At 51.3% G+C, this 21,763-nt stretch overlaps 2 protein-coding genes across 5 annotated transcripts in view; one reads left to right on the top strand and one right to left on the bottom strand.

Annotated features, from left to right (window-relative positions):
• Positions 1–7,749, top strand: part of Sema4d (semaphorin 4D) — a 114,089-nt gene extending 106,340 nt beyond the window's left edge. Inside the window, exons 19-21 of the mRNA XM_071602572.1 lie at positions 2,680–2,889; positions 6,006–6,103; positions 6,984–7,749. Coding sequence (XP_071458673.1) covers positions 2,680–2,889; positions 6,006–6,103; positions 6,984–7,010 — 335 coding nt within the window. The 3' untranslated portion in view covers positions 7,011–7,749. The remainder of the gene's footprint in view (positions 1–2,679; positions 2,890–6,005; positions 6,104–6,983) is intronic.
• Positions 7,750–9,487: 1,738 nt separating this feature from the next.
• Positions 9,488–21,763, bottom strand: part of Secisbp2 (SECIS binding protein 2) — a 37,035-nt gene continuing 24,759 nt past the window's right edge. For 2 of the 4 annotated variants that reach the window (XM_071602561.1, XM_071602562.1), the window contains exons 11-17: positions 21,133–21,299; positions 20,356–20,485; positions 18,565–18,721; positions 17,578–17,798; positions 11,438–11,592; positions 10,872–11,070; positions 9,488–10,383 (exon numbers count right to left, since the gene is read on the bottom strand). In XM_071602561.1, coding sequence (XP_071458662.1) covers positions 10,280–10,383; positions 10,872–11,070; positions 11,438–11,592; positions 17,578–17,798; positions 18,565–18,721; positions 20,356–20,485; positions 21,133–21,299 — 1,133 coding nt within the window. In that variant the 3' untranslated portion in view covers positions 9,488–10,279. The remainder of the gene's footprint in view (positions 10,384–10,871; positions 11,071–11,437; positions 11,593–17,577; positions 17,799–18,564; positions 18,722–20,355; positions 20,486–21,132; positions 21,300–21,763) is intronic. The other 2 variants (XM_027955420.2, XM_071602563.1) reach the window with 1 other exon arrangement.

The raw sequence follows: 21,763 nt of genomic DNA, 5'->3' as shown, positions 1-21,763 counted from the left end.
AACACAAAGAAAAAATTTTAACTACCCCAACTGTAGCCATCCTCATAGCCATTCCTAGGCCTCTTCTGTGCATGTCCATGGACATACAACACGGGCATGGACATGTCTACGTACATACGTACACCGACATGCGGGCCCTTGCATATTTTCCCATTTCACTTTAGTACCACATTTTGTTTTGACATGTTCTCATCGAGATTCCTAATGAATGAGTGTGGTTTTCACATCATGTATGCACCCCCTCCTCACTGGACATTTCCCAACTCCTCGAACAGAAGGGGGCCTTGGGGACTATGTTCCCATCATGGCCTTGGAACCCGTTCCTAAGATTGTCCAGTTAGGCATCTGCATTTCTCTGGCACTTGGAAGTGCTCTGACGATCCTGAAGAGTGGGGGATTGTTGAAGGGATGGGACAAAGTAAGACAGATGCCAAGGTTGATCCAGCAGGAAAATTCATCACAAAAGTAACCTTAGTTAAATTAGGAATCATTTTTTTTTTTTGTTTTTTAATACCAGGAATTGAACCTAGGTGCACTTAACAGCTAGGCACATCCCTGGCCCTTTTTATTTTTTGAAACAGCGTCTTCCTAAGTTGCAGAGGCTGGCCTTGAACTTGTAATTCTCTTGCCTCTGCCTCTTAAGGCACTGTGATTAGAGGCTTGTGCCACTGTACCTGGCAAAATTGTTTCTTTAAAAACCCAGCACCTCTCTGGCCAGCACCAGAATGGGAGGTATGAGTCCTCCCACCTCCGGACCCCTGCGCCTGCCCACCCACACTACCCCGGAGGCACACATGAGGACACCAGAAATCCTTCATCTCTGTGCTGTTTTTCCTGCTTAGTGTTTGAACTTTAGTTACAGGTAGGTGGTTCCTTCTTTCCCTGCTGAGTGTCCTCCATGATACCACATTTTGCCACTCCAGGTGGACAGGCATCTGGGGAAACTGATTTCTGAAGACTGATCCTCACGAGGGGTTACGGTCAAGTGGGGGCTGCCCTCAGGACTAGCTGTGGCTGCACTGGTCTGGGTGACCTCTCAGCCCCTCTGGGGAGTGGGAAGGTGAGGAGGAAGAGCAGGTGTGTTGGGGAGCGAGGGCCCTGGGTGAGAGGCCCCCTTGTCCAGTGTTGGGATACCCAGTCTAACCCAGGCAGCCGTGCCATGCAGGAGTCAGCGTGAGCCAGGGCCTGGCCCAAGCCCCACCCCATCCAGAAGTGACTCCCACACTTCTGTGCAGGGCTGCCCGTGGGTCCTGGCCTTTCCCAGCCACACCAGCCGAGCTGCAGCCTCTGCTCACACCTGTGCAGTTGAGCGAGCTGAGCGGCTGCGCTGGCTCCAGTGGCCCCAGCCCTTGCCTCTGCTGTCCTGAGCTGGAGCCCCTGTGGAAACACGCCAAGGTGCAGCTGCCCCAGCTTGCTTCCTCTGGGGCTCAGGGAATGGGCCCTGCCCAGCATAGCCAGCAGTCTTGGCCTCAGATGTTTCTGAGGCTCACAGGCTAGACACACGGCAAGGTGACTTGCTGAGGGCACTGCTGGCTCTGGTTCTGGGACCAGGGCCTGGACCTTCCTAATGGTTTCCCACACAAAGGCTTCATTGCCCCTACCCTGGCTGACCTGGAATGAATGTGGGGTCAGAGGGTGACCTTTCAAGGTTGGCCTGGCCTTGGGCCTCAGTCCTCCTGTACTTGGAGCCACACAACCTTCCCACCTATAGCTTGTTGTCTGGGGAGGTCCTGGAGAGAGGCCAGCCTCCACAGGTGAGGTTGGGCCAAGGCTCCTGTTCCTGCCCCACTCACTTTCTGGGTTGCCTGATGCAGGACTCCACCTTGGATGGTGAGACGTCAGAGTTTTAAATAGGTATCCCTAGCCTTCATTTCTTTAATAAGCAATTAAGATAAAAAGACGCAGACGGTCAACATGACTGCTGTCGCCTGGCTCTCCCTTAGTCCAGGGCCTGCTGAGGTGTGGAGCCCAGTGGGTGGAGGGGATGCTGGGGTGACATGCCCAAGCCCAACCAAGACTTGAGTTCTGCAGTCAGAAGTGTCTCCAAGCCCTCCCCGAAGTCCTCGTGCCTCCTTTGGACAAGAGAAGCTTTCAAGGTCCTACCCAGTGCCCTGGTGACAAGCCCCAACCCTCTCTCTGAGCTCCTGGCATGGGGCAGGCCAGGTTCTGGGCCTGTCGGTGTGATAGAGAGCAGTTGTGGCCCTGGGGATGGCAGTAACTTTGGGGTCTTTTCAAAGAGGTGGCCACAGGACCAGGGAGGGACAGGATGCCATTCCAGGGTTAAGAACCATCTGCAGAATGGACCAGCCCCAGGCATTGTCTCAAGGCGGCCACTGGGGAGTGTACATGGGTGCCCAGTGCAACCAGGAACGGGGGTCCCAGGCTCTGTGTCCTGGGGACACAGGCTGTGCTGGTCTGTTTTGAATAAAGACACCCCAGGTGGAGGAGCAGGAAGCCCGTGGAGCAGGGGAGTCCAGGACACCTGCAGCCCTTTTCTCCTGGTGGTCACCTGGTGGGAGGGAAGCCCAGGACTGAACTGGAAGCTGCCTCAAATCACCTTCAGCCAGGCTGGGACTGAAGAAGGCCCTGCAGCCGGGTAACCTCTGCCCCCTGCTGGGGCAGCTCGCATGGGCTCCTAGTGGGGCTCGGAGAGAGGTAGAGATGCTCACGTACCCACAGGTCCCGCAGACATCCGCTTCGTCTGGGAGAAGAATGGGCGTGCCCTGGAGACGTGCGTGCCCGTGCAGACCCACGCGCTGCCCGACGGGAGGGCCCACGCGCTCAGCTGGCTGCGGGATGCCATCCAGGAGAGCACGGAGTACCGCTGCTCCGCCCTCTCCTCGGCCGGGAACCAGACCTCGAAAGTGCGGGTCGCTGTGATGAGACACGGTGAGTGCAGCAGGCGGGTGACCGCTGTTCACCCTGGTCTCTAAAGCACGCTTGGGTGGTGGCATTTCAGTTTTGCGATTACCTGTTGGCTTTCCACGGAGACGATGTAGTTGCTTCACTCTTCTCACTCACACACGCATGCGCGCACACATGCACACGTCCACTGCCAGTAGTCCCCCCTTCCTCACGTGGGAATTGTGTTTGTTGTTAGGGTTGCTGAGCCCTCAGGGCTCATTTCCTGAGCTGCCCCCGCCCGCCCCACCCCCCCCTGGTTAATCACTGTGCTGATTTCCATTTGCTTGAATCACGAATTCAATACCAGATTCTGCCGTTGCCCAAATCCCTTCACAAGTGACATCAGTGTCATTAGCCTCCCTAGAACCTTCTGGCCAGCTCCTGTCCAACTGCCTGCATGCTGTGCCCAGGTGTGTCCTGCTGGGACTGCCTTTGCCTGAGGCTGGAAGCTCCCTTCTCTCCTGTTGAGACAGGTGCTGGGTCTCCCAGGTGTTCCCTTTACTCCACTGTTTGTGAAAAGGCAGGTGAGGACCTTTGAACCCTTTGTCTTGACACCCTCCTGAGTCTGCCAGGCATTAACTCTGACCTGCAGGTCACTACCTGCAGTGTCTGAGAGGCTGCTCCACACCTTCAGGGGACTGTGTTTCTCTGGGAGCCTGTTTGCTTCCCTAGGGTTTGTGATCTCCTGTTTTTTTCTTTCACCTCTTTTCTCCAGCACTGAAATCTCATGCTGGCCTGCTCTTTTCATGCTGTTACTCACCTTTTAAATGTGGAAACCCCTGACCTTCAATTCTGTGTCATTTTAATGAATACCTGTCACTATTCTTCATCTTCTGTTCTTTCTGGAACTTCCAAGAGGTGACACAACTTGGGCTCCCCCTCTGCTGTTCCAACTTTTTCTTGTCATCTCTACTTTTCCCCTCTACTTCCTGTTTCCAAACCTTCATGAGTCTTCATTTCTAGGATCACCTTTTGGTTTCTCAGAGCCTTCTTCTGTTCTTTGTGCTGCATGGTTTCACAGATACAGCATCTTCTCTTTGCTGAGAACAGATGAATTGACCGGATTTTTGTTGCTGTTGCTTTGCAAAGTTTCCTTCTCTCTCCAAGTTACTTTTTTGTTTGACTGTGCATTCAAGTTGTTGTTTGATCCTTGATTGTATTGATCCCCACATCTTGGCCTGTTGCTCTCCCACAAGGTGTGGTCTCTGGCTCCTGTGACGAGGGACTCAGGCCCTGTCCAGGTGACTCCCAGGCATACTGAGGGAGCCGCCTGAGTCCAGCTCTTCTCCACAACATGTTCTACCCCGCAGGCTCTTGCTAGAATAGTCTGACCTGGAGCTTGGGACTCAGCATTTCTAAGCAACTGCAGCCCACACAGGGCCAGTAGCAGGGCCCAAAGGGTCAAGGTTGGGGCTCTAGATTGCCCCACTCAAGTGGCATGGAAGTGGCCACTCATTCCAGTGGTCCTTTGTCCTGGCTGGGCTTCGGGGTGCTGCAGCTGACATCTGAAGCCATGTGCACCTCAGTACCCTGCTTCTCCCCACCCCAGGGGACTGGTGATGCTGAGTGCATTGCTCTGAGGCAGTCCCTGCTTCCCTGTGCCTGGCCGTGAGCCCCACCTTCTCAGGTCTGCTGTGCCATTTTGCATACATCCTCTCTCTCTCTCTCTCTCTCTCTCTCACACACACAAACTTTCACTGTGATTCACATGCAGGGATGTGGTCCCCTATCGTCCTTTCAGTGGAGGTTTGGGAGGAAAGTTGTCAGGCTCCCTCCTGCAGCACTTCGGTCCCCTACCTTTCCGTGGAATGCCCATGCCATCCTGCTCCACAGGCTGCTGCCAGGACGAAACACAGTCAGCAGGAAAAGGACTCATCAGTTGTGAGAGTGGAGTCAGGAGTCAGGTGGGCGACAAATGCAGTCAGCAGATGGCTACGTAGTCACCACCAGGAGCTGCTAGGAGGTTGAAGCCCGTCCTTTTCAGTGCACCTGGTTGTCTTATGAGATGGATGCAGGTGATGAAGCCAAAGCCTAGAAAGGCCAAGTGACGTGCCCAAGGTCAGCCAGCAGCCAGCAAAGAGCAGGACTTGACTTTGAACACAGGCGACTTCAGACCCAGTTACTGTAAGCCCCCAAGAGGCAGGTGGAGGACACCATCATCCCCATCCCCACAGGATGTGTTTACAGAACAAGAGGAAACATGGGGAGGGCGTCCCCCACCCTGCTTACCCCAAGTTTCGCTAAATCAGGAGTCCTTGCAGGGCCCCTTTTGAGTTAGATTGCCGCGGGGGCACTTACTTCTACCTGCTGTGTCCTTCTGCGGAGGCCTGCGCCACAGACTGTGTGGTACCTGGCACTGTGACTGACCACTGGGCACTGCTGGGTTCTGTTCTGCTTCTCACCTGAAGGACTCGTGTTCTTAGAACCTGCCTTTGAAGTCAGTGTCAAGCCAGTAGTTCAGGAAATGACGTCGTTCTTTCTTGCATGGCTGTCAGGTTTATCACCAAGGCTGTCCTGCTCGTGACTTGTTTTCAGGATCCAGGATAAAGCCCACACACTTGGAGGCCACAGAGACCAAGTGGCAAGGGACATAATGTCTCCAAAGCTCATAGCCATGCTGGCTACCTGAAATGCTGTCAGATTGGGTGAAAACTGATGTTTTAGCCATTGGAGGGAACTAAAGGAAGCTGCAGGCCTCACCATTTGAGTCTCGTGACCTGTGCCACCTGGCATGGCTGTGGCAAGTCAGCCCTCTGCCATGCAGGGACAGGAGGTGGCATGCGAGATGCAGACAGGGCTGCTGTGGCCTTGGAGAACAGTTGCTACCAAAGTTGTGGCCTAGAGGAGGAGGGTGGACATCCTGACTATGGTCAGCACTCTAAAAGCAAGGCCCAACTCACCCAAGCAACACAGCTGGCCCCCAGCAGACACTGGGAGCCCTGCTCACCCAGCAAGGGGCCTCCTGGGGGGTTGGGCCACGAGTGCAGGTCAGAGCTGGGCTCACCCTGGCCATCTAGCCTGGGACACAGCTTTGGTGGACAGTGAGCATCAACAGTGCTACAAAGGCCGGCAGAGCTGACATAGACCTGGTTGTCTTCCAGAGGCAGCCCAGCAGGAGAGGTGGAGCAAGGAGCTGGCAGCCTGGAGGGCTGTGGTCGGGGAGCATGACCGGCTGATGCGGGGCTGGAGGAAAGCTTGGGTATGTACTTGGCCACAGGAAGGATCCTTCAGGGGCCCCCATTCTGTCAATGGGCCCTTCCTGCTGCCTCTCAGCATGCAAATGGCTCTGTTTTTTTGAATACTGCAACCCTGGGGCAATACTGGGTACTGTCACTGAGGCTGCAGGGGACCTACAGACCCTTAAGGTGACCAAGTCAGGCAGGATCAGGGAGGCAGGCACAGTCCAGTGGCTGCCCATGGACATGTCAAAGCACTGCAGAGCTCTCTGAAGAGCGCAGGAGACCTACACAGGTTGAGCTGCCTCCTTGTGCTGGGTGCTTCTGGGGCGAGGTATGTGCCACACCTAGTCTTGGCAGGGTCAGTCCCCAGAACCACAGCTGCAGCAACCATGGGACAGTGGCATCCCTGGCAAGACTCCCCCACATAGGCAGGGGCTGTCTGGCCCTTGCTCCTAGTCACTGTGTTTTATTAGCTGCCACCAGAAGGCAAAGCCAGAGGCTATTGGATGTGTTGCCACACAGGTCCCCACTAGCACAGGCCAAGGGTCTTGAAGGGTGTGGATTAAACGGCTGCTGAAAGCTCCCGCAGTTGTTGCCAATAGAACTGATGGCATTTACAGCTGGTCCTTCATACTGGAGGAGAGGCAGCGCCTCCTAGCCCTTGGGGACATCTGGGTGAGCAGTCCAGGCTGCAGAGTGCCTGTTTGAAGAAGCAGGACCAGGAATTAGGCAAATGGGCGGTCTCTTTGGATTTCTGACATCTATGGGAAAAATCACTCCTTGGACCCCAAAGGGGAATCTCACCAGTGTCAGGCCTTCACCATTATCTCTGTGACAGTGTGGGAGAAAGCAGGCCACACAGCACTCTGCAGGAATTCAGAGACCACCTTGTTCTTGCAGGAAAGCTGTAGCGAGGATAATTTCTAGGCATGAGGAACGTTCCGGCCAAGACCCTGAGCAGATCCTGCTGCCACCAGCCACGGTCGCCCCTGAAGAAGGCCCCAGCACCCTGACCAGCTATGCACACAGCCTTCAGGACACCACCTGACTGGTCCCTCCAGACGCTGGGTAGTGGAGAAGCACTGAACCCCAAGTGGGCCTGGGACTGTAACCAGGAACTTATTTTAATTAGGTGCTTAGGACCTGTCAGAAACAGGTGACCAGGATGGTTAGAAACTATAAACCAAGGCAGCTGTCGCAAAAGAGCAAGTGTCAGGGCTCCTCCTCCCCCTAGTGGCCACCCCTACAGGATCCCTAGGACTTGGTTATACCCACCCCGCAACCCGAGAGCTGGCAGGCTCCTGCCCAGCCCCCACCACTGATTTTACAGATTAAGTCAAGTCAGCGGCTGTGCCCACCCAAACACCTAGCCATTTAACTTCAAGGTCAAGGTCCACTCCCTGGACGGGAGGGAGATTCTAAGGAAGAGTCCTTTGCCTAAGACGTGAGAGATGAGGAGGGCCGGGCCAGGGCGGAGCTGTCCCACCTGTGCCGCTCTTCACTCCCCTCAGAACATGGGCTCTGTTTTCTAACGTGTCGTGGTTCCTGCCTGTGTTTACCCATAAGTGCTCCGCTTTTCAATAGGACACCAGGCTTGAGGTAGAAAGCCAAACTGGTCAATTATGCAAATCTCCTGGTGCCATATTAAATTTTCCTGACAAAGGTCTGAGTCCTGAGTGCTTTGTTATGCCTGCTTCCAGGTCTCTAATTATTACAGCTGTACTCTGAACCTGTCGCTGAGTGTGAACTTGTGTAGGCCTGGCCCTGAAGTTGCTTAGCCTTTAATCTCAGAGACGTGTCAATTCTCGTCGGCAGATGATTTTCATAGCTGTTATAAACCAAAACCTCTGTTAAAAATAAAGTGTTCCTCTTGAGACCTTGGCTGCACCACAGTTGCCTCTGTGTCCCTCCTCTCTGGAGCTGAGGAGTCTGGGACCAGCCATCGCATAGGATCAGCGTGCATGTTCCAGACAGCAACTTCACGACGATCCAACATGAATGAGGATCCTGGACACAGCTGTTTCAGGCCAGCGCCCAAGATGACACACACTGTCCCCTTCTCCTCCCCCATGGAATGGAGGGCCAGGTACTGCCTGGGCACCTGCTCGCCCTCGGGGCCAACGAACACAGATCTTGCTTGCAGAACCATCTTAATACGAAACTTTAAAATCCCGTTAAGTCTCCATCAACTTTCACTGTGATTCACATGCAGGGATGTGGCTTCAACCACGACCAACAACTGACCAAACTGCTGTCAGCTGGGACCTGTCCCTTGGTGCATTTTCTGTATCTTCCCTGTAGTCTGGAGTTTAGGTTTAAGGGAATAGGGAGGGTCTGCTGGGAAATGTGGTCATGAGGGAGAATCTGATTTCTTGCACTGTTCAAAGTCAGGAGCTGCCTGCCTGTCCAGTTTGATGCTAGTCCTGGAGCCCCCAGTACCCTACATGGTGCCATTGGCTGAAGTCACCTGCGGTGCTGGCTGCAAATGGAGTCCTCCTCTGCCAAGAAAGCAATGGCATGCTGAGGGAACCCTCAGTTGACAACCTGATTGAGTCCAATGAGAAGGAAACCTCTGGAAGCTGAGAGAGGTTAAAATCCAACCACACGTCCTCCCTCTACTGAACCTGGATTTATGCCCATGTTAGCAGAACAAGTACAACAGATCTGGAGACCTCCAAGAAGGGCCTTTGGGCAAATGGCTTTTGCCTCCAACAGAGATTTTAAGATACTGTTCTATTGGATCAAATTCTAAAATTTTAGCTGCTGACTCTAGTTGACATGCTATTTAAATTTTTGCCCACAAATTAATTTGGGGGGCTTGATTCTCAAGCAGTCTATTTTCAAACCCACTACAATCAACTTGCTACCTACTGATGTGGTGGTGGGGGCGCAGGAGACCCCTCCTCTGTGCTACTAACCTGGCTACCCACATCCATCTCCCACACTGAGGCAGCTCTGAACGTACAAATGGGCACACCCTGGTCACCGTGAGCTCCCAAGAGGCAGCATGCCACTCGTAACTTACTTGCTCAATTGTCCTTGCTCATCACAGGCCACTTCTCAGAGGTGCAATGTTAGGTACAAATGATTTCAATTAAGAGAATGTTGAATCAAAATAATACCTGTTTGCCTGACAAGCAAGCAGCAGTAAAAATCCTTTTCTGTAACTGACTTTGGCCAAAATAATGCATGTGGGGAGGAGTGGGGCTGAGCAGGACCTCGCCCTGCAGGTGTGAGCAGGAATGAGACTTTAGCAGTCACTACTTCTAAGCCAGGGGCCGCGGGGCTCCCCCTGCTTGGTCCTGTCAGTTCAAGGGCCAGTGTCCAAGAAGGACAAATCAGGATGGAGGAAGGGTCAGGAAGCCTGAGTCCACTGCTGAGCCTGAGATCACCAGAATCTGATACAAGATTAAATAATCACTCTTTATTCAAAATAAATATGCCCTCTTACAGGGAAAATATGAAAGTAAGCTCTGTTCCCTGGCCTCTATGACAGAAACCACATTCAGAAAATGTTTACTTAAGAAAGATTTGTAGATTATTAAACTGAAACTAGGAATTTCAATGTACATTGCTTCTTTGGAAAATAAAGACTAAAGGAATAATGCAGGTTAAAAACGTCACAGGTTAGAAAACCAATTTTCCTTCTGAGGCTCATTTTAGCAAACCCTCTCTATGGTTAAGGTGAAGAGCTATGTCCCCTGAGAAAGGGCCCTCCCCAGTGCCCTCTTGCTCCTATGTCAGTGATCCTGTGAAGGGATTGGCACCTCCCCCCAGTCACCTCACCATGGGCCCCCTGCAGGCAAGAGCACAACTGCTGCTTGCTGCAGACCCCACTCAGTTCAGTTACGGCTCAGTTACGCTGCAATGCAAAATTTCCCTGGAGCCCCAGTACTCAAGTACCCCATTTCCAGTACATTCCAGATCCACAGTATGCTCAGAAAGGCAGAGCTGCCTCACCAAGCTTTCAGACAAGATTTCTGCCATATACCTGAGCATCCATTTGATGGGATTCACTGCTTTGAGGGCCTATGACCACAGTTCACATGCACTTTCATGCCGGTTAATTTCCAAATTCAACAGTCATACAAAATACATTGGGTCAGTAAAAACTGAGACGAAAAAGCCCCAAAGTCTTTTCAAGCCTCCTCCCTCCTTGCCCCAAACACAAAGACACACAAGGAAGAACTCTTTTCTTATAAATTCAAGTTCATCATCTGAGAGGTTGAAGCCTCCAGAGAGTCTTCTACTTCCGAGGCATGTTGACTGTATGCTTCCAGATGCTTTCTCCAAATTTCAACTAAAATAGGAAAACAGCGCAAGTGATGAGCAGACATGACAAGTCACAGAATTCCTCCATCAGAAACCATCAGCGTGGTGGAGCAAGTGACAGACGCTGCCAGTACAGCGCTCGCTTTGTTCAGGCAAGTCTCCAGCAGGCTCCACCTCGCTCCTCCCCTCCTGCTGGGCCAAGTACCCCAACAACGCACGGCACCAATCATACCCTGTGGGAGCACACCTCAGTGACTAATGATCTTGAGAAACTCAGCCTCCCAAGGTGGGAGGAAGAAGTTCCCTTAAGGACCCCTCTGTTGAAGCCTGTCTGAAACAACTTCCAAAGTCGGATAATTAACATCCCACAGGCAATGGCCTGGACCACTGGCCCTACTGCTGTGGGTCTTGGGCGGGCCTTCCACACCCCACTGCAGACGGTCTTGTAGCACTGGTACCAAGCTGCTCTCCTAAGGACCCTGATTAAAGTTGACGAGCAACTTCCAGGACACTCACCCCGACACCAGACCATCCCCGAGCACTCACTGTAGTGCGGTTCTTCTTCTCCAGTGGTGGCGGAGGGGCCCTGACTGGGGGTGCTGGGAGGAATCTGAGGCCTGGGCTCTCCGGACAGCTCCTGCTGCATGTTTTCTAGCATGGTCTTATAAGCCTGCCGGGCTGCCATCGTCAGCTCGACCATCTTATGGAACTGGTCCTTGAGCAAAGTGAAAGCACACAGGTGATGTCCACCGAATGCCCAGAGCTGCCCTGCACACTCTACAGCACCCTCCACAGGGGAGCAGGGGCAACATGGGCAGCGTGGCCTCTGTGCCTGTAGGTGGTTAGGATTCTGCTTGAAGAGTGGGCCAGGCTGTCTTCGCAGGCCTGTGTGAGAGCCTCTATGTTGGCAGTAAGCCTTGAGCCAGAGACCACTGCTCCACTGAGAAGGTTCTGCCTCAGTGGTGGCTTCTTAGTGCCAACCTTCCAGGGGTTCAGGACTATCCTGCAGGCAGGTACGTGGTCTACTCTTCCCCAACTTCCTCCCATGGGCAGGGACCAATGAGACTTGAGCCCCTTCTCACCTGGGCCCCGTCATAGCTGAAGATCCCCACAACGCTGACAGGAACTGCTTTGTTCAAACTGCGCCCTAGAGCCTTGCGGTTGAGAGCAAACACAAAGGGGATGTTCTGCTCACAGGCATAATCAATAATGGTGTGCAGAGTGTCATCCAGCCCACCTGGTGAGAGGACAAGGACATATCACATGCAGCATGGGGTTAATACTGAGTCTACAGACAGAAACACGCCCCACCTGACTTTACTCAGGTCAGTGTTCCCTGCTAAATTCCACGGAGAGGAAGAATCAGTTCTCCAAGAGTCGCCTCTGTGACATGATAATACACAGCTGGTATTGTGCTCAAGGGGAAAAGTGAGTATTAGCTAACATTACTACGTATTTCATGCCAGGCCACTGCTCAGTTGCTCACATGTGTTAGCTCTGCATTGTCCCCACTTGCTGAACCCTTGTTTGCAGATGGATAACCAGAGGTCCAGAAAGGAGAAGTTCCTTAACCCAGGGAACACCTCTGGTCAGACCCAGGATCTGGCTCCTGAGGGCTCACTGCCCCTACCACCTGGGCACACTTCCAAGTGAGGCAGAGAGGCGGAAGGAGCACTGCATGATGCATGCAGGCGACGCACCTGGCCACCTGCAGCTGACAGCCCCCGAGAAGCACTCCCAGCACAAGGGAAGTAGACAGCACACCTCTCTCTCTGCTCCAGTAGCGGCTGGTTAGAATGTACGATGGAACAGATGACTCCTTTCTCTTATATCAGTAATGAAATGACTGCAGTGAGCAGGAATAAATTATCAGTGAACATGAAAGATTACAGAATAATATGCTAAGTAAACAGTGTAGCCAAACAAAAAGGCATCGATGCTAGGTAAGATGATCTAAGATGATAAAATGTCAACTCTACATTAAGCAAAAACTTTAAAAGAGAATGACTTACTACAAATGGAATTTTCCCAATAAATTAAAAATGAAGAAAAAATAATATGGGAAAATGTGAGGTTGGTATCACCAGGTTCCAGATTTGCTACAAAACTCCAAAAACATAAATGAGGAGATGCTCATGGACAGAATAAAGGGTGCAGAAATCACCTAACAGATGAAAACTGAGTATGCGAGGAACAGCATTCACCATCAGTGGGGACAAGATCCTGGGGCAACTGGGTAGGCTCCTGGAAATATCCAGTTAAGACTCATCTTAGACTGAAATATAGTCTACCTAAACATGAAATCCCTGAAGGGGGCAAAAAACAAACAAAAAACTTCAGAGTGGGAAGGCTGAGAAATGAAATGAAACTTAGGTGCAAAAAAATTAAAAATTTAAAATATCAATATTTACAGCACCTCTACTTGGTCATAAAAAAGCATATATTAAAAAAGAGGAAATGAGGCCGGGTGCGGCGGTGCACGCCTGCAATCCCAACAGCTCAGGAGGCTGAGACAAGAGGATCACAAGTTCAGAGCCAGCATCAGCAACAGCGAGGCTCTAAGCTCAGTGAGACTCTGTCTCTAAATAAAATACACAATAGGGCTGAATGCTGGGGATGTGGCTCAGTGGCTGAGTGCCCCTGAGTTAAATCCCTGGTATCACCTTCATCCAAGAAAAAAGAAAATGAGTAAAAAGAAGAACTCTCCAAAGACAAATGGGCAAAGAATATGAACTAATAATTCACAGAAATGCCACATTTTTAAGTGAGAAAATGCTGACCATCCCTCTTAAGAAAGATGCTAATAAAAACTTCTCCTTGAGACTGGTGTGGTTCAGTGAAAGGAAGCACACAGGCTGATGTGGGAGGGTGGCAGTGGCCCCTGGAATGTAGCAGGACATGCACTTTAGAGTTACACTGCCCTTTATGACAAGTATTGAACCTACAAGATACACAATTCTTCCCAACTCTTAGAAACGACAAAGGTTTACTACAATTATTTACACCTGTGAGAGTTTCACCTGCAATCTAACTAGATATTACTTATCTCATTTTTTCTTTTCTTTTTTATTTTTTTAATGAATTCAACCTTTATTTAATTTAATTATTTATTTTTATGTGGTGCTGAGGATCGAACCCAGGGCGTCACCAGTGCTAGGCAATTGCTTTACCACTGAGCCACAACCCCAGCCCCTGCTTATCTCATTTTTAAGAGGCGCTTCTCAAAAACACACCTCACCTCTGCATTGGGCTGGACTTGAATTCACTGTGAAGCCCATGGCCCACCCTTATGAACTCCACCCATCCTAGATGCGCCAGAGAACAGAGAGTGAGAGGAGGAAGCATACCAGCTCTGGTCGGGCTGGGTCAAGAGGGAGACGGCAGAGGTAGGGTGATGGCTGTGTTCCTGAGAAACACCACAATGAGGATCTTCTCAACTTACCAGGGAGACAGACAAGTCTCCTTCATGCCCCTCAGTGGAGGGTCTCCCTCTATCCAGTGTCTGGCCAGCCCTTGGGAGTCACCAATGGCATCTGGGCAGCGTATAGAAGAGACTTAACACTGCAGCCTGATCCTCTAAAGGCCTGCCTGTCGGGGTGGCCCTGGCTGGAGTGTGAACTTGGCTTTTGGGAGGGCCGTCCCTACCCTTAGCTGAAGCAACCTGTTCCTCTATGTGTGCATTCAGCTCCACACCTGCTGCACCCTGCTTCTGCAATGTGGAACTTCAGAATGTGCCAGGCACAGGGTACCTGCGTGGCTGGGCACTGTGTCTGTACAGGCTTCCCTGGTAGACAGCAGTTCACACGCTGTCAAAGCTCACTGCCTGCCCCGTTCTCCCCACCCCCACCTCTTGTCTTTTCCCACACTGCCACTGCTCTGCAGCCTCTGCCACAAATAAATAACAGCCATGAGCAGGACCGCACACGGGGGTGCGCCCCATGACCACTGAGCCTGGAGTGGTCCTCAGCATCCAACATAAGCAGCTAAGTCCAGACTATCTGCTCAACCTCAAAGCCACGGTTATGTATAAGAGATGAAAGCATGGTCACCCCAAGGCTAACTGGCTGTGGTCCCACCAGAGAGCACAGGGGAAGCAAGCATAACAATCCACCCTGATAAACAACTTCCACTTACGTTTAGAATTATTAGGTAAAATGTCTAATGAGCAAATACAGTGCACTGTAACACAGTTCAAGTTAATACTATTAATTTTTACCTTTAAAATGATATCTTAACCGACTAGCAAGTTTATAAGATACACAACAACCATGTTCTTTATGCTGCAAAGCAGAAAAATCCAGAAACTAATGATTGGACAAATACAGTTCAACTGTATAACAAATCCTCAACATGACAATCAAATAAAAACCCAGCCTCCCATCAGAGAAGAGGAAATGCTTCCAGGAAGGCAGTGGACTGTGGACCCAGGCCAGAAACAGCCACCTTTTTAAAGACACAAATCCACAAGATCTCTGAGAGACAAGAGCAGCAAGTTCTGAAAGCCAAAATGCAAAAGACAACTGAGCTAGCTGACTGCAGCCACAGTCTTGGACCCCAGGGTCTCCCAAAGCTCAGCAAAGGGCAACACACACAAGAGAGAGGCCCTAGGCAGGGCAAGCTGATCCTGGGAAGGAGGCGAGTGGGTGGCAGCCCCTTAGGGGCAGCCTCTGGTGAGGGAAGGCCATGCCTGCAGGTCCCCAGGGCCACACACCTCTGCTGGTGGGCATGAGTACTGGCTCACAGAGGGCAAGCCTAGAGTCCTGCCATCAGCTCAACAGGGAGACGAAGCTATCCCAAAGCACTTCCAACAGGACAGCCACCCAATCCGAACCAGAGGTTCTTCAAATGGGCTCTTCGGGGCAGGGGTGGCAGGGGCGGGGGCACAGGAGCTCCCCAAAAGCCCCAGCTCCTTGCTCAGACAGAAACTGAGTCTATGTGTTGCCAGCCTCCTGGGTGACTCTAAAGGAGTCTAACTTAGACCAGGGGCCAGCAGACAGCTATGGAAAACCTCATCATGAGACTCAAACAGCAAAGAACGTGGAGGAAACGCAGATCCACACAGGCACGAATCTGGCATCACTGCAACCCTCAGGTCAAGTGTGAGGCTACAGCAGAAACAAAAAGGAGTCTCGGGGACAAGGACAACCCCCAGAAACAAAAAAATCCGCAGGAAGTTTAGAAAAGACAGTTGAAGAATCCTCATAGAAAACAAACAAAGAGTGAGATGAAAAGAGGTGGAGGACAAAGGACAGAGGCCAGTTCAGGAGGCAGGATGGACAGCTCCAGGGAGCTGAGCGAGTGAGGAGAGGACTCAGAGGAAAAACTCCCCCATGGCAGAGCCAAGGGTGCTGGGTGCTAGGTGCCAACTGCCCCGAATCCTAGAACCCCAGAGGGAAGGGAACAGAAAAAGACCACAGACAAAGGACTAAGAACCAGATTCTGGAGGGTGGTGTGTAGCCCAGTGGTGGAACACTTGCTAGCAAGCATGAGGCCCTGGTTTGATCCCAAGACCCTTAAAAACAATGACGACAACAAGAAAGAAAGCAGATTCTGGATTTCCAGCAGGATCTCCGACACGTGCCTCCCATGCACCCTTTCCTCATTGATCACCAGAGGACGTGTCCAGTCAAACAAGAGTGTACCCCAAAAGGGGTGGCAATAGGATTCTGTAAACAACGTATCCCAATAGGAGCAGGGTGGAAACAAAGGGCATCGCCTGCCCAGGTGACAGCTGACTGGTTGGCACGGAGAGCTGAAACAAGTACTCCTTCAGCAGTTGGGAAAGCAGACCACCCAGTGCATCGAACTCCCTGAGAAGCACACGGCCGTGAGGCAGCTGAGGCCCACTGAGGCGGTGGCTCTGCCTAATGTTAAGTATGTGTAAAAGTAAGCAAGGACCCCAAAGTAACAGGCAGAAGCCACACTATGTATTAGGATGCTAGGGGATGAGAGTATAGGCCTTTCCTCTGTTAGGAAGCTGACAAAGCAAAGCAGTAGCTCACAAGACACTTTAGAGGTATGAAACAGCCCAAAATTTGGCCAAAGAGTGTCTAGGAAAGAAGCCCACAGCTGCCTTCTCCTTAAACCAAACCGTGAGATAAGACCACCTTTTAAACTGTGCACACTGACAATGGTGACAAAAGAACAAAAACATGTGGCCTGACCCCTCCAAAGATCTGGAAAGGCATAGCCAGATGACAGGTCACTGAAGTCCTGTCGTATTCTGCTCAGCAGTGACACAGGACCAAAACCAAGCCAAGAACAAGAAGCAGCTGCTAATTGGGCATGAGGATGAGGAGGTTCAGCTGCTGCTCCTGTCACTCTGGGGGCCTCAGACATGCCAGGACACCTCCAGGCTTCAGATATGAAACCTTACAGGAAGAAGATCAGGGCTGAGCTGCAGGATCTAGACTGGCCCAAGTTGACGCTTACATGGCAGGGGAAAGGACTTCTGTGTTCAAAGATGGTCCTTCTTTCTCCCCAGCCCTAATGTGATGGAGAAGGGGTGTGTGTGAGCGGTGGCGCCCTGCACCCACCAGTTTTACTTCTTTTTTGCAGGGCTGGCAATCGAACTCAGGGCTTTGCACATGCTATGCAAATACTCTACTGCTCAATTACACCCCAGTCCAGTGCCAGTTCTTCTATTATTAAACTTGCAAGGACCGGCAAGTTCTCTGGGGGCCATGATGGCACAAGCACCAGGCTAACATCAGACTTTACACACTGGAGTTCAGCATCACCTCACATACAATATCTGACCAGCAAAACACACCCTCCAGCCTAGGTCAAGTGGCAACTAGACAAACGCATAGCAATAATGAGTGAGCAGACGATCTGCTCACACACTGAACGTCCTGATATGGGCCGGTGAAAGGCCTCCACAGGCTGCCAGGCACAACAGCTCTGGGTGAGACCAGCATCCCTCCCCAGCTCCACAGGAGCAGCCTGCATCATAGAGGAACATCATCTTTCCCTGCTGCCAGAGAGGCCCAAGTCGGACAGCTGGAAGCCCACATACAGGACTACGAGACCCGCTGCCTCACGCTGTGGGCACTTAGTGAGAAAATCACTCACCTGAAAAACAAAGACAAGAATGAGCTGCCAAGGCCTGCAGGGGTGCAGCTTGGTCCACAACTAGGTGAGGCGCACAGGTGACTGCAAAGGCAGCGTACCGGGCACTACAGCAGACTCCCAGCCATGGAGGACAATAGGAGGCCCTTACCTTTCGACTGGATCTTCTCGCAGTTGGGAGAAATGATGACGCATTTCAACTTCCTAAGCTTTAGGTGTTTGACAACCTCCCTCAGCCCCAACACGAGCCGGCGTTTGGTCTTAGCCTTGACCGGATCCTTCTGGTACATGCGGTCTTGAAATCGGACCAGCTCCTTTAGTAGGTCTGTGACACAAGCGTCCACTTCTTTACTGAGCATCTGGCTGCAGTAACTGAAAGGGACACAGGACACCATGAACTTGGCCCACTGGCTCCAAAACCGCGGCCCTCAGACTGTCCAACCCCAGGGAGAGGAGACACAGCAGACAGCCCAAGACAGGAATCCCAGCGCAAGAACAACACTGGCAAGAACCATGGGATTCTGGAAGACGTGCTTCATGGAAAGAGTGAGGCACCTCCCCCACTTCCAACTACAAGGAACAAAACACCTCTGGGTCCCGCCCTCCACCACAGCTTCCACAGGTCCCCCTCTTAGCTATTCCCGCACCTGGACTGACCAATCTGGAAAAGAAGTAAGATCGAGCAAAACAAGTTGCAAATATTCTGCCTCCTGAGAAACTATATGGAGAAACTCAACCATGAAAGGGGATCCAAACGCCATCATGGCCACCTCACTCCCCACCCCCCACCTCAAAACAGGACCAAGGCACCTCCTCCATTACTGCCAGCAGGAAAGCTGACAAAAGAAGCTGACAAAGCAAAGCAGTAGCTCACAACATACTTTAGAGGTATAGAAAGAAACAGCCCAAAATCTTGGGCTGTTTAACTGTGCACACTGACAATACTGACAAAAGAAGAGGAATCACAAATTCGAGGATTAGGCCATTCCCAAACACCTAGGTACCTGGCCACTTTCAACCACGAGGACTGAAGCACAGTGTGGCCCAACCACACAGATTTACGGTGCTGAGCACGGGAAGGGTAGGAGAAACCCAAGGCCCCCTCTCCTCGGGCCCCAGTGGGCCGGGGCTCACTCACTCCCTGAATCTCCGGCTGTGGATCTTGGGGACAGCGGCCAGGTCAGAGGCAGGCGGGCAGGCGTCCGTGTCCCTCTGGAGCTCTGTGTCAAGGCCCTCTTCTGACTTGCCCTCAACCGCAGGACTGGAGGAGACCGATTCTTCCATATCCTCTGGACCTTCATGGAGGAAAAAGTCACTGTCTCACTTCTATGGGGCCCTGTGCACACAGAGGGGCCTGTGTGCAGATGATGCCAGCCCGGATGGTCCCCCAGACGCAACCGGTGCTCACACACAGTGGCCACCCCCAATACTGTGAAGCAGTGCAGAGAGGGCAGCTGGTGCAGCCTCCGGGACAACAGAAAGCAGTGGAGGCAGGACGGCTGTCTGTCTTCCCAGGACGGGTGCCTCCTCCCAACCAGCTCACGTGTTTTCACTGAGACAATCTATACAGAAAAGTTACTATTTTAATAATCAATAAGTATGCAATTCATTACCCAAATTTATCTTTTAAATTAGGAATCCAATTGGAACAATCTGTATCAGGAAGTCTTAAAACCAGGGTTAGAGTTCTAAGTTTATGAAGTTTAACTGCCCGAGGCCATTCCTTTCTCAAACAATCCCCAAGAGCTGAATTCAGACATCTGCAGTATGAGTGCCTCAGGATGGGACAAGGCTCAGGGGGATTGTGCCTGCCTGGCCTGAGCCAGGATGAGGTTCCATCCCCAGCACCACAAACAAAATACCGGAGACCCTTAGCAGGGTGGTTCAAAAACAACTCACTGTCCCCAACTAGTTACTTACATAAACACCCAGACTGACTGCAAGTAAGGTAACAGATCTCAGGAAAGGAATTCAAGAACACACAACGCACCCTCTGGGGTGGCAAGCCCAGGAAGAAATGCCTATGGCTGTCAAGGACAGGAGCACCCACAGATCTCCTATGAGGGTGTAACTCGCAGGACCTGGAACACTGTGTGGCAGGAGCAGTGGGAGCAGTCTGGCTCCTGGAAACATCCGCAGAAGTGAAGCGAGAGCTCGTGTTATCCCAACAGTTCTCCCAGTGGTCCACAAAGACCTTCCTTCTGAGCCGGGAAGGAACCTGCCTCAGGGCCCCTGCTCAGTGCCTCCTGAGTGCCTCGGTGGCCCGTTCATTCAACTGAATATATGATAATGATAATAATGAATAGCAGCTCCCTGTCACAAAACATCACCAACAGGAGGCATAGGAGAGCAGAACATGCCGGGCAGCTCCACCAGCGCCAAGTTCAAAGCTCCATCATATCTTGCTGCTGGTTCTGCCATTAGGACAGCAAGCTTTTGAGGAGACCTCTGACCTGAGGGCCTGGGGTGAGTCATCATTGGGCTCTGTTCCGTTTTGTCACCTGGGTGCTGTGTTCATTCTGAAAAGTCCTCGAGCTGTACGCTTGTGCTCTGTACTTTCCTAAATGTGTAATTGAATGAAAATTTACTTTGAAATGCACACATTTTTATGGGCCCATGTCTCAAACACTGTTGGTAAGCAATGATGCAGTCAGTGTTATACATTCTCATGACCATTTTGAGTTGAAGGAACACCCAGTGTCACACAGGTCACACTTAGGGAAGGGGGTGCTCATCACTGCCCCTCACAGATGCAGAACCAGAGGCCTTGGATGCCATTCCTATCCGTAGGGCTCACTCTCAATGAAAAGCTGGGAACTTGAAAACTTCTGAATCCCCGAGGCTCCACATCGACCTGCACATGGTTCTGTTCTCATGGCTGCTCCCAACTGAAGGGTTCTTTTAGGCACAAACACACAGAAATCGGTACCTGTGGGGTCGGCCTGGTCAGGGGCCTGGTCGTCAGCACCACTCTCTGCATCTGGTGTATCATCCCCGGCAGCAGCTGCATTTTCTTGGAGTCGCTGCTGCTTTCTCTCTTCCCGTTCTTTCAAAATAATCTTAAAAATCAAATGAAGGAATAAAGCATCTAAATATGTGTACCTAAAAGAGAACTCTTCTGCAACATCAACTCCAAGTTCATCTTGTTGAATGTGCCCAGTCAGGAGTCTGAAGTTGGGGGATCCTGCTCCCCAGTCCTCCCCTCCCCTACTATGGGAGCAGCACCCCTCCCCACAGGGCTCTGAAGACAATTCTGAGCAGTCACCTCAACGTGCATGAGAACAGAGACCAGGACACACCACAGGGCCCTGCACCACCCTCCTAGTCGAAGGCCTGCACACAAGTGTTCAAGTCTCAGCTGTGAACATTGGACAAGTCATGTGGTGGCGGCCAAAGCAGAAGGTATGAGAGAAGACAATGTAACCCCCCCACACCCTTCTGGTTTTCCATCCACATCATTGCAAAGCGAAATTTAAAAAAAAAAAAATTTCCTTCCAGAGAGCTCGAGTGATTTCTGCTTCAACATACTCCGTCATGTCACGCTGGGAGAGTGAAGGAGCATTTGTTAGAGAAGCATGAACACAACTCGATGCAACGCGTTTAAGTAACATAAACTTTCAAATCTAAGAATCCAAGCTGGAAGAAGCCAGTGCAAGTATGTGAAATTGAATCCAGTGCCTTGTTTTGAAAGAAGCCCTCTACATACCTTCTTCAATGAGGTGGGCTTCTTAGCCTTGGGGACCTCCCTCTGTTTCCCTTTCTTCATCAGTGGGGCACTGGAGTCCAAAGGGTTGTGAGGTGTCTTCACCTGATTGAAGCGGCGGCCCCTTTCCCCTGAGGAGGCATCTTTGGAGAGGACAGGCACAGCTCCGACTGCAAACACAGGGGGACAAGTGCCTCACAGTTATCTCTCAGCAGCCCTACGAGGCTCTCAGACACATCGGAAGGAACCTCCTAGGCCACCTTCAGACTAACCTCACAACCTTTCTCATCTTTGTCAACCTCTTACATATTCTTTTCACGGGCAATATTCTAAATAAAATTATTTTTTGGACAGGATCCAAAACTGTACCATTAATTTGGGAAGACCTACCTTTTATTCATAAAATCAAATCTGCTGCTTCTCAATAAATTCTAACAAAATAATGTGTGGATCATCATTTTTGACTCAGAATATTTCTAGGTGGTTTGTATTTACCGCTGCTACTGGGAATCAGTCCCCTCCACCATATTCCAGCTAGCACTGCCCTTGTAGAAGTTAGCTATTAATTTCTGTACATGTGTCCCTATCTGGCTATAGCTTTTTTAGTTTTTTGGTACTAGGGATTGAACCCAGG

Source organism: Marmota flaviventris, chromosome 16, assembly GCF_047511675.1.
Source record: "Marmota flaviventris isolate mMarFla1 chromosome 16, mMarFla1.hap1, whole genome shotgun sequence".
Classification (NCBI taxonomy): domain Eukaryota; kingdom Metazoa; phylum Chordata; class Mammalia; order Rodentia; family Sciuridae; genus Marmota; species Marmota flaviventris.
This window is presented reverse-complemented; position numbering and strand designations above follow the sequence as displayed.